At 40.8% G+C, this 16,136-nt stretch overlaps 1 protein-coding gene across 2 annotated transcripts in view; it reads right to left on the bottom strand.

Moving 5' to 3' along the window:
* The window catches only part of chd1 (chromodomain helicase DNA binding protein 1), a 29,004-nt gene extending 15,898 nt beyond the window's left edge, over positions 1-13,106 (bottom strand). The window contains exons 1-13 of one of the 2 annotated variants that reach the window (XM_067573548.1): positions 12,743-13,106; positions 11,115-11,229; positions 9,621-9,828; positions 9,131-9,250; positions 8,752-8,945; positions 8,359-8,633; positions 7,954-8,179; positions 6,973-7,073; positions 6,696-6,874; positions 5,206-5,330; positions 1,687-1,903; positions 643-732; positions 323-513 (exon numbers count right to left, since the gene is read on the bottom strand). In XM_067573548.1, coding sequence (XP_067429649.1) covers positions 323-513; positions 643-732; positions 1,687-1,903; positions 5,206-5,330; positions 6,696-6,874; positions 6,973-7,073; positions 7,954-8,179; positions 8,359-8,633; positions 8,752-8,945; positions 9,131-9,250; positions 9,621-9,828; positions 11,115-11,167 — 1,979 coding nt within the window. In that variant the 5' untranslated portion in view covers positions 11,168-11,229; positions 12,743-13,106. Of the gene's footprint in view, positions 1-322; positions 514-642; positions 733-1,686; positions 1,904-5,205; positions 5,331-6,695; positions 6,875-6,972; positions 7,074-7,953; positions 8,180-8,358; positions 8,634-8,751; positions 8,946-9,130; positions 9,251-9,620; positions 9,829-11,114; positions 11,230-12,554; positions 12,634-12,742 lie in introns of those variants that run through there. The other variant, XM_067573549.1, reaches the window with a different exon arrangement.
* Between the last annotated feature and the right edge of the window lie 3,030 nt (positions 13,107-16,136).

The following is a 16,136-nucleotide window of genomic DNA, read 5'->3' as shown; positions in this document are numbered from 1 at the left end:
TATCCAAATATCCATTCATTCAGACATAAATAGCGTTTGGGAGCCTCTGTGCGGCACTGTTCCCGAAATGTGAATTAACCTCTGTGTCGTTGCCTAGGAAACTCCTGGTAGCGTAGCTCCTTTTAAGGAATACGGCAATGCATAAATGCGGCTTAGCAGGTGAGTGAGTGGTTGAGTGAAAGAGCGAGCAGCAAAGTGACAGTGAATGCGAGCTGTATACTGTGAAAATCTGCAATAAAAACACCTTGATTAAAAAAAACAAAACAAAAACAAAAAAAACCACTAAGTCAGTTTTTTAAGTGTAAAAATGTATGTGACCTACTTCTCAGGCATAATGAAGTGCAGCAAGGACCAGAGCTCTTTGAGGGAGTTCTGCAGTGGAGTTCCTGTGATCAGAAGCCTGTGATTGGACTTGAAGTCGATCATAGTCTTGTAGAGGAGGGAGTCATCATTTTTCAGACGGTGCGCCTCATCCACACCAATGAAAGCCCAGTTGACACTGCCCAAAAATGACTGGAGACACACATTTGTCACAGGTTTACATGTACTGACATACTGCACAGCTTTAGAGCTGACTTTTACCATTTCATGTGTCATAAATAATGTAGATTAAGTAATATACAACAGAACTGAACTGCTGACCTTGTCTTTGAGAAGGATCTCATATGTTGTGAGTAGGATGTTGAATTTCAATCTCTTGTTGTGGACGTGCATCCACTCATGTGTTCTGATCTATTAAAGGACAACACAGGAGAAACGGAGACATCACAAGTGTTAAGGCAGTCATTGATAAACGGCAGGTAAACTTTGCAGGAAAATGGGGAAAATACAAATTTTATTATTGTAAATAATGTAGAGCACTTTTTCCCCACCTCGGGGTCCCAAGGTGCACCAGTATATGATCACATCAGTAATCAAAGATGCTATTTCAGTCATTACTTTTACATGGTAAATGGTCACATCATTTAGTAGCTGGCATGGCATAACAGTGTTTGCACATCAAGAACAAAATATGAAACACTGCTTTTGTTACCAATTTAAATGTATCTACTGGTTGGAGAGTGTTTTTCCAAAGTGTCAGTGTATTTGATGTCGCTCCAGAAACACACATAGTTCTCAGACATCTATTCTAGGTGCAACATGTAAGACCCAGTTCCCACCAAAATATCAACAATTTGTTTTGCACACCCTCCCATCTGTTTGCATCTCTCCTCCTACATGTGCACTATGCCCTCTGTGAAAAATATCAAACTGTTGGAGCGCTATGCTAAAATACTGTATCAAGCCAGCTAAATAGTTTAGTCATACACTACAAAAGCATGCGGTTAAAACAACCAAATAGCACATGAAAAAATTGCCAAAAGTCTGACAGAAGACACCACTGAAAGTGTCAAAAAGAAGCCTATTAACTATGTAGTACTGCCATAGAATTTTATAAAAAGTTCATAAAATATAAGGATTATTATATTTGCAACATTCAAATTCATTTTTAATATTGTAAATTCCACAGAGGGTCACTTTATTCAAAAGTAAAATAGGGGTCCTTTAAGGAAAAAGGTTGGGAACCATTGATGTAGAATATAAAATTGTATCAATCTATTTGTAAAAAGTGAAGTCTTTGTCAGATATGACCTGATGCACAGGCACTCCCTCTACTATGTGTGTGTAGCATGTGTTTGAACATACCATGTTCCTGCTGCTGATGTCTCCCAGGTAGACCACGATATTCATCTGAGGGGCCCAGAGCTGGATTTCTCTCTGCCACGAGGTTAACGTAGAGAGAGGCACCACCAGCAAGAAGGGCCCGTACAGCTGATGCTCATTAAACAGGTAATTGAGGAAGGAGATGGTCTGGATGGTCTTCCCTAAACCCATCTCATCAGCAAGTATGCAGCTGTTGCCTCTATGAATGAAGACAGAGCAAGAGAGAGCAACAGCAAAAGTTCAGATTGTGGGCCTGATACACACTACTGTGTGATGGGGCATCTGACATATGACCATGGGACAAACTAGGCTGGGCAATCACCTAAAATCAATGTCACGATTAATCGTCATATTTACCTTGTTAACGATTAATCAAATGATATCTTATTAAATACACCTGTACACAAAATTATAGTTATTTGTACTGAAAATCTGCATTTCTCCAACACTTGAGTCGTTTTGTCCTGACTAGACACAGGGTTAGAGGCGCCAGGCAGATGTGGGGATACTCACGAGTCCCCGGCTGAGCGCTGGACATCTCCCCGCAGAATGAGAGGGTCGCCTCCTTGCGGCTTCGTGTTGCTGACACTATTGTTAGTGCGTATGCAAGGAACAGCATTTATCCGGTATAAGGTTGTTCATAAGTACCAGAACACATTTGGCCAAATATCGATGATCAAATTTGTAGTTGTGTCATCAGGACACTCAGGTAAAGAGAGGAGCAGAGCTGTCAACTGGACAGACCTGGGAGACCCAAACAAGTAGTGAGACTCGACTGGGAACATCTGGCAGAAACCCGTGAGGTCTTCAACTCTGATCTCCGGAGGAATTTCTCCTGCATCCCAGGGGAGGTTGGGGACATGGAATCCAAGTGGGCCATGTTCAGGACCTCAGTTGTTGAGCTCAGAGTTGTGGCCAGAAGGTCATCAGTGCTGAAGGTTATCAGGCAGCAACTCAAGACCCTGCTTGTGGACACCCACGGAAAGGATGCTGTCATGGCTGGCATGTGTCTTCAGTGCCGCGTGGAGATCAGGGACAGTGCCTCTGGACTGGCAGGCCGGGGTGATGTTTCCCATTGTCAAAAGAGGGGACCGGAGGATGTGCTCCAACTACCAGGGGATCACAATACTCAGCCTTCAAGGGAAAGCTTATGACAGGGTGCTGGAAAGGAGGCTCTGGCCAACTGTCGAACCTCGGATTCAGAAGGAACAATGTGGATTCCAACCTGGCCATGGCACAGTGGACCAGTTCTTCACCCTTGCAAGGATACTTGAGGGGTCATGGGAATTCACACATCCACTCTCCATATACTTTGTGGACTTGAAGAGGGCTAATGACCATGTCCCTCAGGGCACCTTGTGGGCCGTGCTGCAGGAGTATGGGATACCAGGGTCTTTGCTGTGAGCCATTCGGTCCTTATATAACCACAGTGAGAGCTTTGTCCGCATTCTCTGCAGTAAGTCAGACTCGTTCTCAGTGGGTGTTGGCTCCTCTAGGGTTGTCCCTTGTCACCGATTCTGTTTGTGACTTTTATCGACAGAATCTCAAGGCACAGCTGGGGGGAGGACCTGAGGATTGCTTCTCTACTTTTTGCAGATGATGTGGTTCTGTTGGCTTCTACACAACATGACCTACAGCAGGCACTTGGACGTTTTCCAGCTGAATGTGAAGCGGTCGGGAGGAGAGTCAGCTTCTCCAAATCTGAGGCCATGGTGCTCTGCTGGAAAAAGGTGAACTGCTCCCTCTGGGTTGAGAGTGAGTTGCTGCTCCAAGTGAAGGAGTTCAAGTATCTTGAGGCCTTGTTTGCGAGTGAGCATAAGATAAAGCGTGAGGTTGACAGACAGATTGGTGCAGCATCAGCAGTAATGTGGGCGTTGTACCAAACAGTTGTGGTGAAGAGAGAGTGGAGCCAGAGGGCAAAGCTCTCAATTTACCAGTTGGTCTACATCCCAACCCTCACCTATGGTCAAGAGCTTTGAGTAGTGACTGAAAGAATGAGATTGCAGATACAAGCGGCCAAAATGAGATTGCTCTGGAGGGTGTCTGGGCTCAGCCTGAAAGATAGGGTGAGGAGTTTGGATATTCTTGCATCAAAAGCAGCCAGCTGAGGTGGTTTGGGCACCTGGTTAGGATGCCCCCTGGGGTGAGGATGTCTCAGTTTGCTAACTCGATATGATGGCTTCGAGACCGGGTCCAAAATAAGTGGCGGAAAATGGATGGATAGACAGATAGACACGTGTGGTTAATTAATCGCCTCGAAATGCAGGTGGACGGTGTGTATGAGGGAATGAATTTATAAAACATCTCCATATGACTAAAATGATGTTGATTAGAGCCATAATAGGGCTGGGCGATATGGAAAAATAGTATGATCATTATAATCTTTTCCTCATTGATCTATATCGATATTTATCACAATATATAATATGATAATGCTGCCATTTTGAAGAGTATCCTGATAATGACTAAAGCCTCAAGAAACCAGAGGGTTCAAAAGTTAAACTTCAGAATAGTTTATTAACATAAAAAATAGATCATCATAATGGAAACATTTGGTAAAATGGTAAATGGACTGTACTTGTATAGTGCCTTGCTAGTCTTCGGACCACTCAAAGCGCTTTTTAAAGCGCATTTAACTTTGCAAACATGCTTTATCTGTTTAAAAAACAAGTAAGCATGCCTTGTAACTTATTAACATGTAAACTAAAAGCCATGACTACTATCACATAAAATTCCTTTGGTCATGTCTCAAATGTTTTAGAGGTAGATATCTGAGTAAAAAGTGCAAAACTGTAAACCAGCCATGCTACATCTTTTTTATATATATATAAATATAAATAAAGCAGCCTCATTAAAGCGATGTGTGATGACTGTTCCACAACTGCAGGCAGGATGTTTCTACTGGAGAGAAGTGTCTGTGAGTTAGAGCAGCTTTTTTCGGCTAGGTGTTACTTTAGATGTGAGGGGCACTCTAGTAGTAGTTCTGCTAATGTTAGCACTACCGTAGCCTCGTCGGTAGATGTAGCAGAGTTTGTCCCTCTTTGCCTGCCTGGGTTCACCATTTAACCGTGGGCAGACTCTGACACAGAGGCTAATCTGAGGTTGCTGGCATCATCATGTGACATTTGTGTCCCTCGGTTCCACTAATTTTCTTCCTCTTTTCCAGAGGACATCCACCTTCTTCACCGGTAGGTCAAACAATGCTTTGCAGTAGGAAATGGGCATGTACATGCAAGCCAAAAAACTGCAGACTGACTAGCTGTTGTTATTTCTGCTGTGTGACAGGCTGTTCGATCAATCCATATACGAGTATAAAATGTCCGAAGTTTATCATCATAATCAACAAAATTTTTATTATGATCCCATATCGAGAATGTTTTATCGCCCAGCCTTAAGTCATAATGTTGTTTTTTTTACTTTTCAATTGCCCAGCCCTAAGACAAACCTATTACATTTATAATAGGATAGACAATAGAATTCAAAGGATTGTTTGAGCCATACTTGCACCAGGAATGGGCCATCCAGTTCAAACTGTCCAACTGGTAGTCTCTGAGCTCCAGTCCATCACCTCCTATGTAAACTGGCTGCTTCTTCATAGGCACAAACCTGGGTCTCTGTTTCAGCACCTGCAGGAGAGAGCAGATGGTGAGGTCAATTTTTAAGTAGACAATTTTAAGTAAGCAATTTTAAGTAAAAACTCAGACACCACACTAAATTAAAAACTCTACAGAGGTATGATGCATTACCAATAGGGCTGTTCGATTATGGCAAAAATCATAATAATGATTATTTTGGTCAATATTGAGATCATGATTACTTTTTGACTCATTTTTGCCGATTGCCAATGCCGATATATGCATATATTTTTTTCCACCTGGCTGAGGAGACTATTATACATGCAATCATAGATTAAGAAAGACAATATATGAGGGAAGAACTCTGGTGAAGACTGGTGTTCCAGAGCTCAGCATTAAAACTTTAATGAACCTGCCAAGTTGGTGGAGCAGCAGTTTTCTTTGAGTTTATCAGACAGACAGGATTAACGTAGGATTTAATCTTTGGTCCACAGACCGAAGCACAGGGTTGCGGTAAGGCCCCTAATATGCTGGTTACCAACTGCTGTTATAAACCAAAAAGAAGAAGAGGAAAAAGTTTTTTTAAACGGAGTGGTACATCCTGTCAGCTGAAGGGTTTCCTATCTGTGCAGCCGAACACCGCAGCACCTCCACGGACTATTACATCCTGACGGTCTTGGTGCTTCCTCCGTAGGCTCCACTTCACTCAGCTGCCCGACAGACCCGCTGCTTCTTCCCACTTCCCACTAGCCGGGGCTAGCTGGGAGGCTAGCAGAGCATTAGCCGCTGCATGACTGGAGGGAAGCACAGCCAGCCAGCCTCCACTAGCCCTGGCTCTCTGTTTGGATCCAACCGGAGCACTGAGCCGCAGTTTGTTATTCAGGTTAAAGTGGGAAGAAGCAGCAGGTCTGTCGTGCAGCTGATTGAAGTGGAGCCTGTGGAGGAAGCGCCAGTTAGCCCTCGTTTCACTACAGGCAGATTCACTTGCTACAGTGGGCGAGGAAATAAAACCAATGAATCAATAAGTACAAACATTGTTGATTTCCTCCCATTGGGCCGACATGCAAACTATTTTGGTTCAGTAAATTTCAGTTGTCAGTTAGCCTGGTTAAGGCAGGTTAGTCTGTAGACAGACGGCTGGTTCTGTGGATAGAGATGCTCAACGCCTGTCGGAGGCGTTTAGGGGCGAAAGCGCACCGCTGTAAAGGAAAGAGGTGTGCTAGATTTGCAACACAAGACAAAATGAGAGCATCATTACAAAATTAAATATTATAAACAATAATCGTTTTATCTTGATTATCTTGTTTTCATAATCGTTGGAAGCCAAAATCATAACCGAAAATAAAATTTGATTAATCGCACAGCCCTAATTACCAACATACTGCCACTGCCAGTTGAGACTTGGTAGCGGGTTACCTTGCAGTCTCTGAATGGAATGGTCTTGGATTGGTTTCTGCTCATGTAGTCATCAATGCATTTCTGGAACTTCTTAGCAATCAGAGCTCCATCTTCCCAGCTACACTCCGAGTATGGTAAACCCTGCCACTTGCACAGGTAGTCTGGGTAACCAGCCGCTGACTTCTGGTTTGAATGTCCTGTTCAATGGAGATCAGAGGCCTGTTTAGTCATAAATCTGATGGCAACAAATATATTCTGAGCAAACTACTTCATACAAAAACAAGTGAAAGCACACCTATGATTCTCTCCACAAGCTGGTACTGAGAGTGCAGGTCATCAATCAGTTCTTCCTGACAATTGAAATACTCGATATCCTCTGGTGAGGCCGTCTTTAACCTGGGAGGACGGAGAAAAAAGCATTAGAAAGTAAGCAATAATCTGCATTTCATTTCTAATCTGAGCCAAACCAGCAGTTTTTCTGAGGGTACTAAATGAGATCTTCATTTTCATCTGCATTTTATCAAGGCTGTGGAGGTCTGGAGAAATTCAAACACACATTAACTCCTCATTATCTCTGTACAATAAAATGCAACAGCTGCAGATACAGAAGTCCCACAGTTTTGCCATATGAAGGTGAGGAAGTTCTCCCAAGGCACCATGACACTTATGGTATAACAAGGTGTTCTACCTGGTACACACAGACTGGGCAAAACAGTGAATTTCTGGATGACACTGGACAGCGCCATGGCAAAAGATGAACCAGAACAACCTGCTCCTACACTACCCTTTTTTGTCTCTATGCCAACACAATGGTCCCATTGACAGAAGATGAGGCAGCTGTTTTTGAGGTGCTCAGGAGAAGGACAAATATGATTAAAATTTTGACTAATGAAGTTAGCCAAAAACTTAATCAGTCACCTGAAGCAGTTGGGGTCTTGTAGCATGACCGTTATGTCCATGGCTTGGAATGCCAGTCATACTGAATACATCTTCCAATAGACGATGTTTGTTTTCATGTACATATGGCTACTTTGAGACGTTACATTCATTACTGTTACATTTAGGTAGATACAATTAGGTTCGAATGAACAAATCACTCAAGAACAATCAGGTCACACATTGTGACATTTGAGTTTTCAATGTTTTCCATTTTCTTTTAAAGAAATGTTTAGGTATGAGTTTAGTATGAGGTGACCTGGGAGAACAATTGGCCACTGAGACTTTGATAGTTTTTAGTGTGAAAAACTTTAATAAAACAAGAAGCTCTATTTCTCACCATTTCTTTTTTTCCTGTTCCTTCTTCTTAAAATTGTCCAATTTCTTCATGCCCTTGACATTCTGTAATTTGAGTGTTTCCTCCGTCTCCCAGGTGTTGTGGATGTGGGCCCAGTTCTTCCACTTTATCAAGTACTGGATCTCACCAGCCTCTTTGTTGTGACTGAAGTTGACATTGGGGTCCCCATCTGCTTCTACAGCGTATACAGTGGTCACGCTTCCTGTTGCTGTTAGGAAAGGAAAAAAAAGGAATACAGTATTAACATGCTTCTTTATTCATACTCAGAACAGGCATTGGTTTTTTTTCATTTTGGTGGTGTACAGAGCAGCAGTAAGTTCAAGCAGAAGGTCTAAACAGTTAAACCAGAGTGAGTGACAAAATCAATCTCAGCATCATGTTTCTTACCCCTTTTCCTTCCTATCCTGCTGTCCATCACTCTCTCCAATGTTTCAAACTCGTCTTCTTCGGGCTGCGGGACATCTTCACCCAGAACTTCCACCAGGTCGTCTGAGTCTGTCTTCAGCTCCTCATCCTCCTTGTAACTGATGTTGACCGTGGCCTGCCGCCGTGGCCCAGCAGACACTGCCTTCTTATAGTTATCATCCTCATCATCAGAAGAAGAACACTTCTGGGATTTCTTCCTCTGGTTGCTGCTTTTCTTCCCATTCCGAAAATTCATCCTGAGACATGGCGAGAGGTGACATGCAGAGTTAAACTCAGCTTACTCCTTTAAATATCATATCAGTATAATGGAACCCTGTATACCTGAGCAGACATAAAGGTCAACTATCCACTTACTTGGTTGGAGGCTTTCTGCTTTTGATTTTGTGACTGGGCTCATAGTCTGACGCTGTTTCATCACTGTGGTTCTCTGCTGATGAGTCTGATCCAGAACCGCTCCCAGATCCAGAACCAGATCCAGAGTCAGAGGAGCCTGAATTTCTTCTCCTTTTGGATCCACTTGATGAGTCGGATTCATCGCTACTTGATGACTAGAAAGGTTTGACATAAATAATCACAATAATAGTTCATAAATAATCAGACAGTGCCAATTTATTGTGCACCTCCAATTACAGATGTTAAATTAATTTACAGTAATGACAGCTGCAGATGGCATTGATCAGTTCCCACTCAAATAGCACAGTAACAGTGTAATGGAGATTAGTGTGAAACAAACCTCATCAGATCCACTATTTGAGGAGCTTTGTCTCTGCTGTTGCTGCTGTTGCTGCTGTTGCTGTTTTCTGAGCATAGCAGATCTTTGCACTGCTAGGATACTTGGGTTGGACTTCCAGAACTGCAATCAATCAGTGTAGTGGAAGGTTAGACAAAAATATTGTGAACGTTTTAAGAAGCTTTCTTATAACGAGTTGACAACTGTGTTCAATACCCTACCCCAAAAACTAACAGTGCTCTGCAAGTGTGTCAAACAGGGTCAAAGGTCAAATCATGTGAACCATGTGTTTTTAAGCAGTTCCCTGCATTAGGTGTAGCATTGCTGTTCAGATGAAAGCAAACACTCTGTACACTGATTATAGTGTATAAACGCAGCTTTGTGGTTAATATGTAATGTTCAAATATTTCTTGACAAAATTATTTCATTTTCTCCACATGTCCAGTTGGAGAAACATATAGGAGAGCATTACTTTGAAACCAGATTTCTGTACCTCAGCTCCATCAATGTTTGACTTATTTGGCGGTTCTATCTTCTCCTTGGATTTCTCTGTGTCTGAATCTGACTGGCTGCCAGAGTCTGAGCCACTTCCTGAGTCACTGCTCCCTGACTGGCTGCTGCTGCTGGAGGAGCTGGAACTGGAGCCTGAGCCGGACCCAGATGCTGATCCCGATCCAGAACCAGATTCATCATCAGAATTGCTGTCACATTCAAAGAGAAAATGAAGAAACACTAATTTGTGTACTAGTATTTGACGGATGAATCATCCACATATCAAATCTGTTTGACGAACTGGACTCAGCCAAAATATCTTTATACTGATAAATACAACACCTGGTATCAAAAGCAGTGCTGTCCTCAATACCTGTCTTTGCAGAGTATAAACATGGTTTCAGCACTGAACAAAAATTATACCAGCTTGTGTGTAATGGTGTACATCCTTATGCAATAGCAGTATTGTTGAAAACTATATTGATATCCATTCTGGCCTTGTAGACAGATAAACACTTTGAGTGATGTATGCAAGTAGCTTATTCATTTAGACAATAACAGCACTTGAACAAAAACCGTAGCCTTATCGTCACTTTAACTTAATACAACCCAGGTTTGTCTGACAATGTAATATGTTAGCCAATTACATATGTGCAAGTGCACATTCAAGTTGGATTACTTAGGGCTAATTCCACTGTCTAACTCGCAACAGCTGATTAGTGCTGCCATTACAATTTTCCAGAATGCTAAAAACTTGCCTCAATGCAGTGAAAACAGAAATAGCATGCCGTTAGACACTTTTCAATCTCAATGTTGCTGTGCTATTCTCATTCTGAACGCAGCCTCAGGTGCTGCTAATGTCAAGACTCAGTTCTGACTGATCAGCCTCTAACTTTACATGTGAGACATTTCATTGTAAACAAACTGGAGATGGCAGTGTTCCTGATACAGGGACAAGACACCAGATTCTGAAAGTATTCTACTCCAGTCTAATGTGTATAAATATGAGTCAGATACAGTTACTGACCACAGACCAATATTATCAGTATTATAGTTAGGGCTGGGCGATATGGACAAAATCAAATATCACAATATACCTTGATATTGATATTGCAACAATATTGTAGGGATGACTATTGGTGCTTTCACAAAATATTCACACAATGAGGTTTTTGATAAATAATAATCAGTAATGTGGATATAATGTCTAAGTGGGGAAATAATTGAAAAGTTAGAACAAAAGTTAAGTTCAGAAAATTACATCACTTTACTGTAATACAGCCTTCAAAAGCAGGAAAAGACAACACTTGCGTCATATCATGATATTCAAAATCTAAAAGACAATATCTAGTCTCATATCACAATATCAATATGATAGGTATTTTGTCCAGCCCTAATTATAGTAAGATGACTCTTAAATGGAAACAACTGATTTGAATCAATAAGCAAAACTAATCTGATGTCCTTTTCTGTGAAAGATGATCAGTTGATTTACCTTGATTCTCCACTGCTGTTGCTTACACTTTCATCCTCACTGCGTCCAGCCATGTTGAAGTCCAAAATATAGACTTCCCCGGACAAACTCTAGTATTATGTTCAACGTGGTTAAACTGTGAGAGAAGACACACAGTAACAACATTAGAAATACTGTCTGGGAAATGCCAGGAATGTGCCTTCATCAAAGCTGTCTCATTTCAGTAACATTATGCTTTCCCAGTGGTATGTATGAAGAGGACTGTTAAAGCTGTAGCTTGTTAAAAATCTGCGCAACATGGCAGAGTAACAAACTGAGGGTAGAAATTCGCAGGCTTCTAAAGTAAAAGGCATTTACAGTTCAGTACAGGCGTTCCAGATCAACTATATCCCCCTCATCGTAGTTTGATCAATGAACTGTAAAGTCATTGAGGAGCTGTCAACACATTTTCGCACGAGATTTTTTAATGTGACAATTTCTTAAAATTTATGACTTGCGTTTTCTTTCGGAGAGGAGTTAATTGTCTCTGTAGCACACCAAATCGCTAAAATATTATGAATATCTCGAGTTAAAAGTAGAACAGATAGCGCTGTATAGATGGCTGTAGCCTCACGTCGCTGTATGCTGGGGCCTATCAGGCCTGCGCAGCAGCAGCGTGTTTTCACCTCAACACAAAGCTCCGTGGGCGCTCTGAACACTAAATAACCACATTAACCTTAACAATGGCCAAAAAACCTCTGGAAATCAACAGTCTTGTGCCAGTCTTGGTGTCATCGATTCGGGTGCCATTTAGAGTTTTAGTGTGGCAACAGATTAGCTTGTAGCTAACTAGCTAATACTGGCTATTGGCGGGGTAACGTTAAGTTAGCAGTAATGTATGCAGACTCTGCCAACGCGCCAGCCAGTATTTCATCCAAATCCAAACGGAGAACAATATCCCGCAATAACCGGGATTAACATATCACTACCAGCAGCTTGATTAACGATAACTACTAACTTATGTTGCGGCATGATAATGACTGTCTATAACATTAGACAATCACTGTTTTGCTAGCTGTTATGTGTTATGCTAGTGTTATGATTTTCTGGGTTAGAAAATCATGACACTAGTAAAACATTAAGAACAGTTAGCGTTAAAATTCCACAACATGTGCCGCAACAATTTGGGTCAAACATTAAATACCGTGCCAATTTAGATTTTACGTCAACGTGAGTTCAATAAACATGCAGTGAGAGGGATGCTCGCCCAGCGTTTACTGAGGTTGTCAAGGAAAGTAGCGTTAGCTAACATTAAGAAGCACGAGGCTAGCACGGAGGCTAACAAAATAACAAAACTTTGCGCTAGTTCATCTTAAAAGGGACCCACTTTCCAGTTATAGCCGATACTCGGCGTTTAACAGGCATCGAATTTTATGCAAATGTTAGTGCATCCAGTGGACCACAGCAGAGTGTTCAACTTACTTAGTATTCATTATTAAACCCACAAACCCAAATGAGCTAACCTAACTTCACCCTCTTCCATCTTGTTTTCATTCGCCGCTCACTTCTCGCGGCTTTTAACACATCAACATGTAACGTTAGCTTACTTTCTCACTGAACTAGGGGATAAGTATTTCCACACTCGGTTACCTGGTGTTATTGTATATTACCTGGGAAACTCCGATTGAAATAGTTGTCTAAATCCACCTTTCCACTCCAGAGGTCCTTTCTTCTTTTACTGAACAGTTAGTGAGCTAGCAGCTACGGATAGCTAACGCTACCTTACGTTAGCTAGCTAGCTATCTCCCAGTTAGGGAGAGCAGCCCCGAACGACTCAGTTCAGTAGAACCGGTGCAATGTTGGTTTTCCTCTCCCTCCAAAAAAATCAAGTGAGTCCCCTTTTCCGTTTTACATGTAAGCAAAGTCTAGTGCTCGTCGGTCAACTGCGATTGTAGAAAGCTGGCGTTTCAATCCAGGGTCTTCCGACAGCCGGCCTCCGCCATGACGCCGTAGGGTTCACTTCACTAGGAAACCCCGGACAGTGACGTAACGACTGTGCTCTGCACTAACATCTGGCAGCGGGTCGCTCCTCCAAACAAATGGCATTTGATACACTGTAGATCTATTACAGCTTCAACCCCAACAACATAGCTGTAAAATATGAAACTGCTTTTCGTTTTAAGGATTAGGATGATTCACCGATTTCAGCAAATACATATATTTTAAACATGATCCTTGATACTTTCTGAATTGAAAAGTAGCCTATATAGTTAGCCTACATAAGTTTTAATTCAATGACTTGTGTCCTCAGTGTTTCTGATGGCGTTGGCCCAGGCCCTGTTCCTGCCTGGTGTTCACTAGCCTATAGATTAGAAAAGGGCATCAGGTTTGTAAAACCAAAATTAAAAATATACAAAATACAAATACAAAATGCACATGTAAAGTCATCAAACCTCGCATCATTTAGTAGCAGTGAAGATGGCAATAAAAAATCAATGCAAATTTTGTTTTTGTTTTTTTCATCATGCGCACTTTATTTAAATTCAAACTTAGATCTGTTTTTGGAGGCATCCATGGAATTTTTATATTAATTCCCATAATGTTATTTTTGTATCTCGACGTTTTGTTTTCTTTTTGTGCCTTTAACCCAAAGAAACGATGTTTCATCTCAGCTACAATTTATTTATGATTGAATTGCCTTTTAAATCCAACTTGAAACGTGACAATGGAGTGAAAACAGCAAAAGTAATTTGATTCCATTCATTTCTTTGGGGCTGTGATTGAGACTTGAATGAGTGCATTAATCGAGATCTTTTCAGTTATAATTATGTTGTACCACATTATAATGCAGTTCAAGTGCATTTCAAAATAAAAAAAAAACACATTTGCGTAGGACGTTTGAAAGGAGGCCATGACGCACAGGATAATGATCCCCGGTCCTCGTCCGGCATCTCAGGGTGTCATCCGTAGGCTACCGTCGGAACACGGAGTTTTCACTGACCTGTTGATGATTTTGTACAGTATACTGTTTAAGATTTTCCCGTCAAAACTAGTAAAGAAGTCGCGGCGGGGTTGCCAGCAAGTTACTGTTAAATTAACGATGTCTTGCTGTTTCTGGAAAAAAGTTATACAGTTCATGGCCGTTTTTATAAATACAGCATGTAACTGTTATTTTCTACTTTTACGTTAAAATGCTGACAAAATGATTGCAGCTTATTACTGTTAATTTACATTTTTAACTATTGGTATACATAGGCCTGCCGTGTACGCATTCTTATTGTAAACTAAATTATGTAGCTACTACATAACACTTTACGCACTGTGTAAAGTGTTTTTAACTACTAGCAACGAGGACCATAGTGATTTTTGTTACTTAAAAAAAAAGAAATCCTAGACCTTGCTTGATAAACTCTTTGACAGACCGTATTGCCATCAAAATTCAATGTTTCACAACAGTGAATAAACATAGCTATTTGAACAGTCTTAATAGTCTGACTTAAAATTTAAGGCAAATTATACAGATTAGATGTGTTTCTTTCAAACATGACTCATGTAATTAACATTTTGTGTGAAGTTCTTAAACATTTGTACAAAATTACAGTAATAGAAAAGGTTGTCTGAGAGCTCATTCACACAAATAAACTTCCATTGCAGCCAGTTGAAAAAATAAATACTTTAACAAGCAGTGCAGTCTGTCTGAACACTGAACACAAATAAAGATATAAAACATCATCAAAATAATAGTGTGCTCATGTTATGCAAACTGTAACCAAACTGTCCAAGTTTGATTTTATATGGGTTGTATGAGTGAATGCTAGAGCGTGGTTGAATGACAAAGTTAATGACTGGGAAAGTGACTGAGTGAATGACAGTCATTCTGAATGCATAACTTAGAATGACTGAGTGAACGAGTGAGCCAATGAGTATTAGTTACTGTGAGAGTGCATGAGTGTGAATTATGAATGAATGAATGAATGAATGAATGAATGAGTGGGTGACCAGGCTCACTGACTTATATGAGGTCCCTCTCTAAAGTCCATTATTTTTATCTGTAGACTGGAGACGCAAGGGTTGACTGATGTCATCTTTGTCTGTGTGACTTTCCCGGTCCTCTTTGACAGGACTTTGTCCCGTCCTACCTTGGTGCCTCTCTCAGCATTTATCCCAACAAACCCCCTGAAAAATGAAAGAAAAAAAAGTTTATTCATCATGACAGTAATAATAATAAAACTTCATTTATTTAGTGTATTTATATATACATTCATTCTTGCATCAAGAGCACTGTTCTTTGCTACCTTAGTTTAACTGATGTTAAATTCTAGCCTCTTTTTAGGAGTTACACATTGTCACCTGTGAATCCAAATGTACTGTAAACAAATGATGATTTGCCCAAAAACATGTGGCAGCAATCAGATGGTTTGGGCATGTGACATGTAAGGCAAAACTCAAGGCACACAAGGTCCCCAAATACGCACTTTGTGAAACAGCATCAATATGCATATTCAACATCATATCACCCATGTCATTATTTAAAGAGCTTCCAGCTTCACTAACAAGGGCTGTGGCAACAATTGATTCAATTAGGCTTTTCTCTATTTTATGTTATTTTATGTGTCACTATGTCAATGCCTGCTTGTAACTATACAGATGAAGCTGGCAATCCAGACTGCATGTGTGTGGTATGTGTCTGTTCTGTTTGGATGTCAGCTTGCCTTGAATATAATCTCAGAATTTATTTGAAAACAGTCAAAATACAAAGAGATGAATTTGAGCAAAAACAATCCAAAAAGAAAGACTAGACAATAAGTCAGAGAGAATGGCATAGATTAGATCTCAGGCTTGAAGAAAGAAATATATACAAGTTGAATAGTTTGTTTTATTTTATGTTGTAATCAGATGGCAAAGTACCATATCATTATCACAACAGAATGAAGGGCATATGGCACAATTCAAGTTAATTGGAAATGTTATGTTTTGTCTATGTTACCAAACAAAGCACCCATTAATTTGCTGAATGAAGATGGGTGAAAATCGACCTCCACTGTCCAGTCAGACATGTGCAGA

The sequence above is a fragment of the Thunnus thynnus genome, chromosome 19 (assembly GCF_963924715.1).
Source record: "Thunnus thynnus chromosome 19, fThuThy2.1, whole genome shotgun sequence".
Taxonomy (NCBI): Eukaryota; Metazoa; Chordata; class Actinopteri; order Scombriformes; family Scombridae; genus Thunnus; species Thunnus thynnus.
The sequence above is the reverse complement of the archived record's forward strand: the minus strand, read 5'-3'. Positions and strand labels throughout refer to the sequence as shown.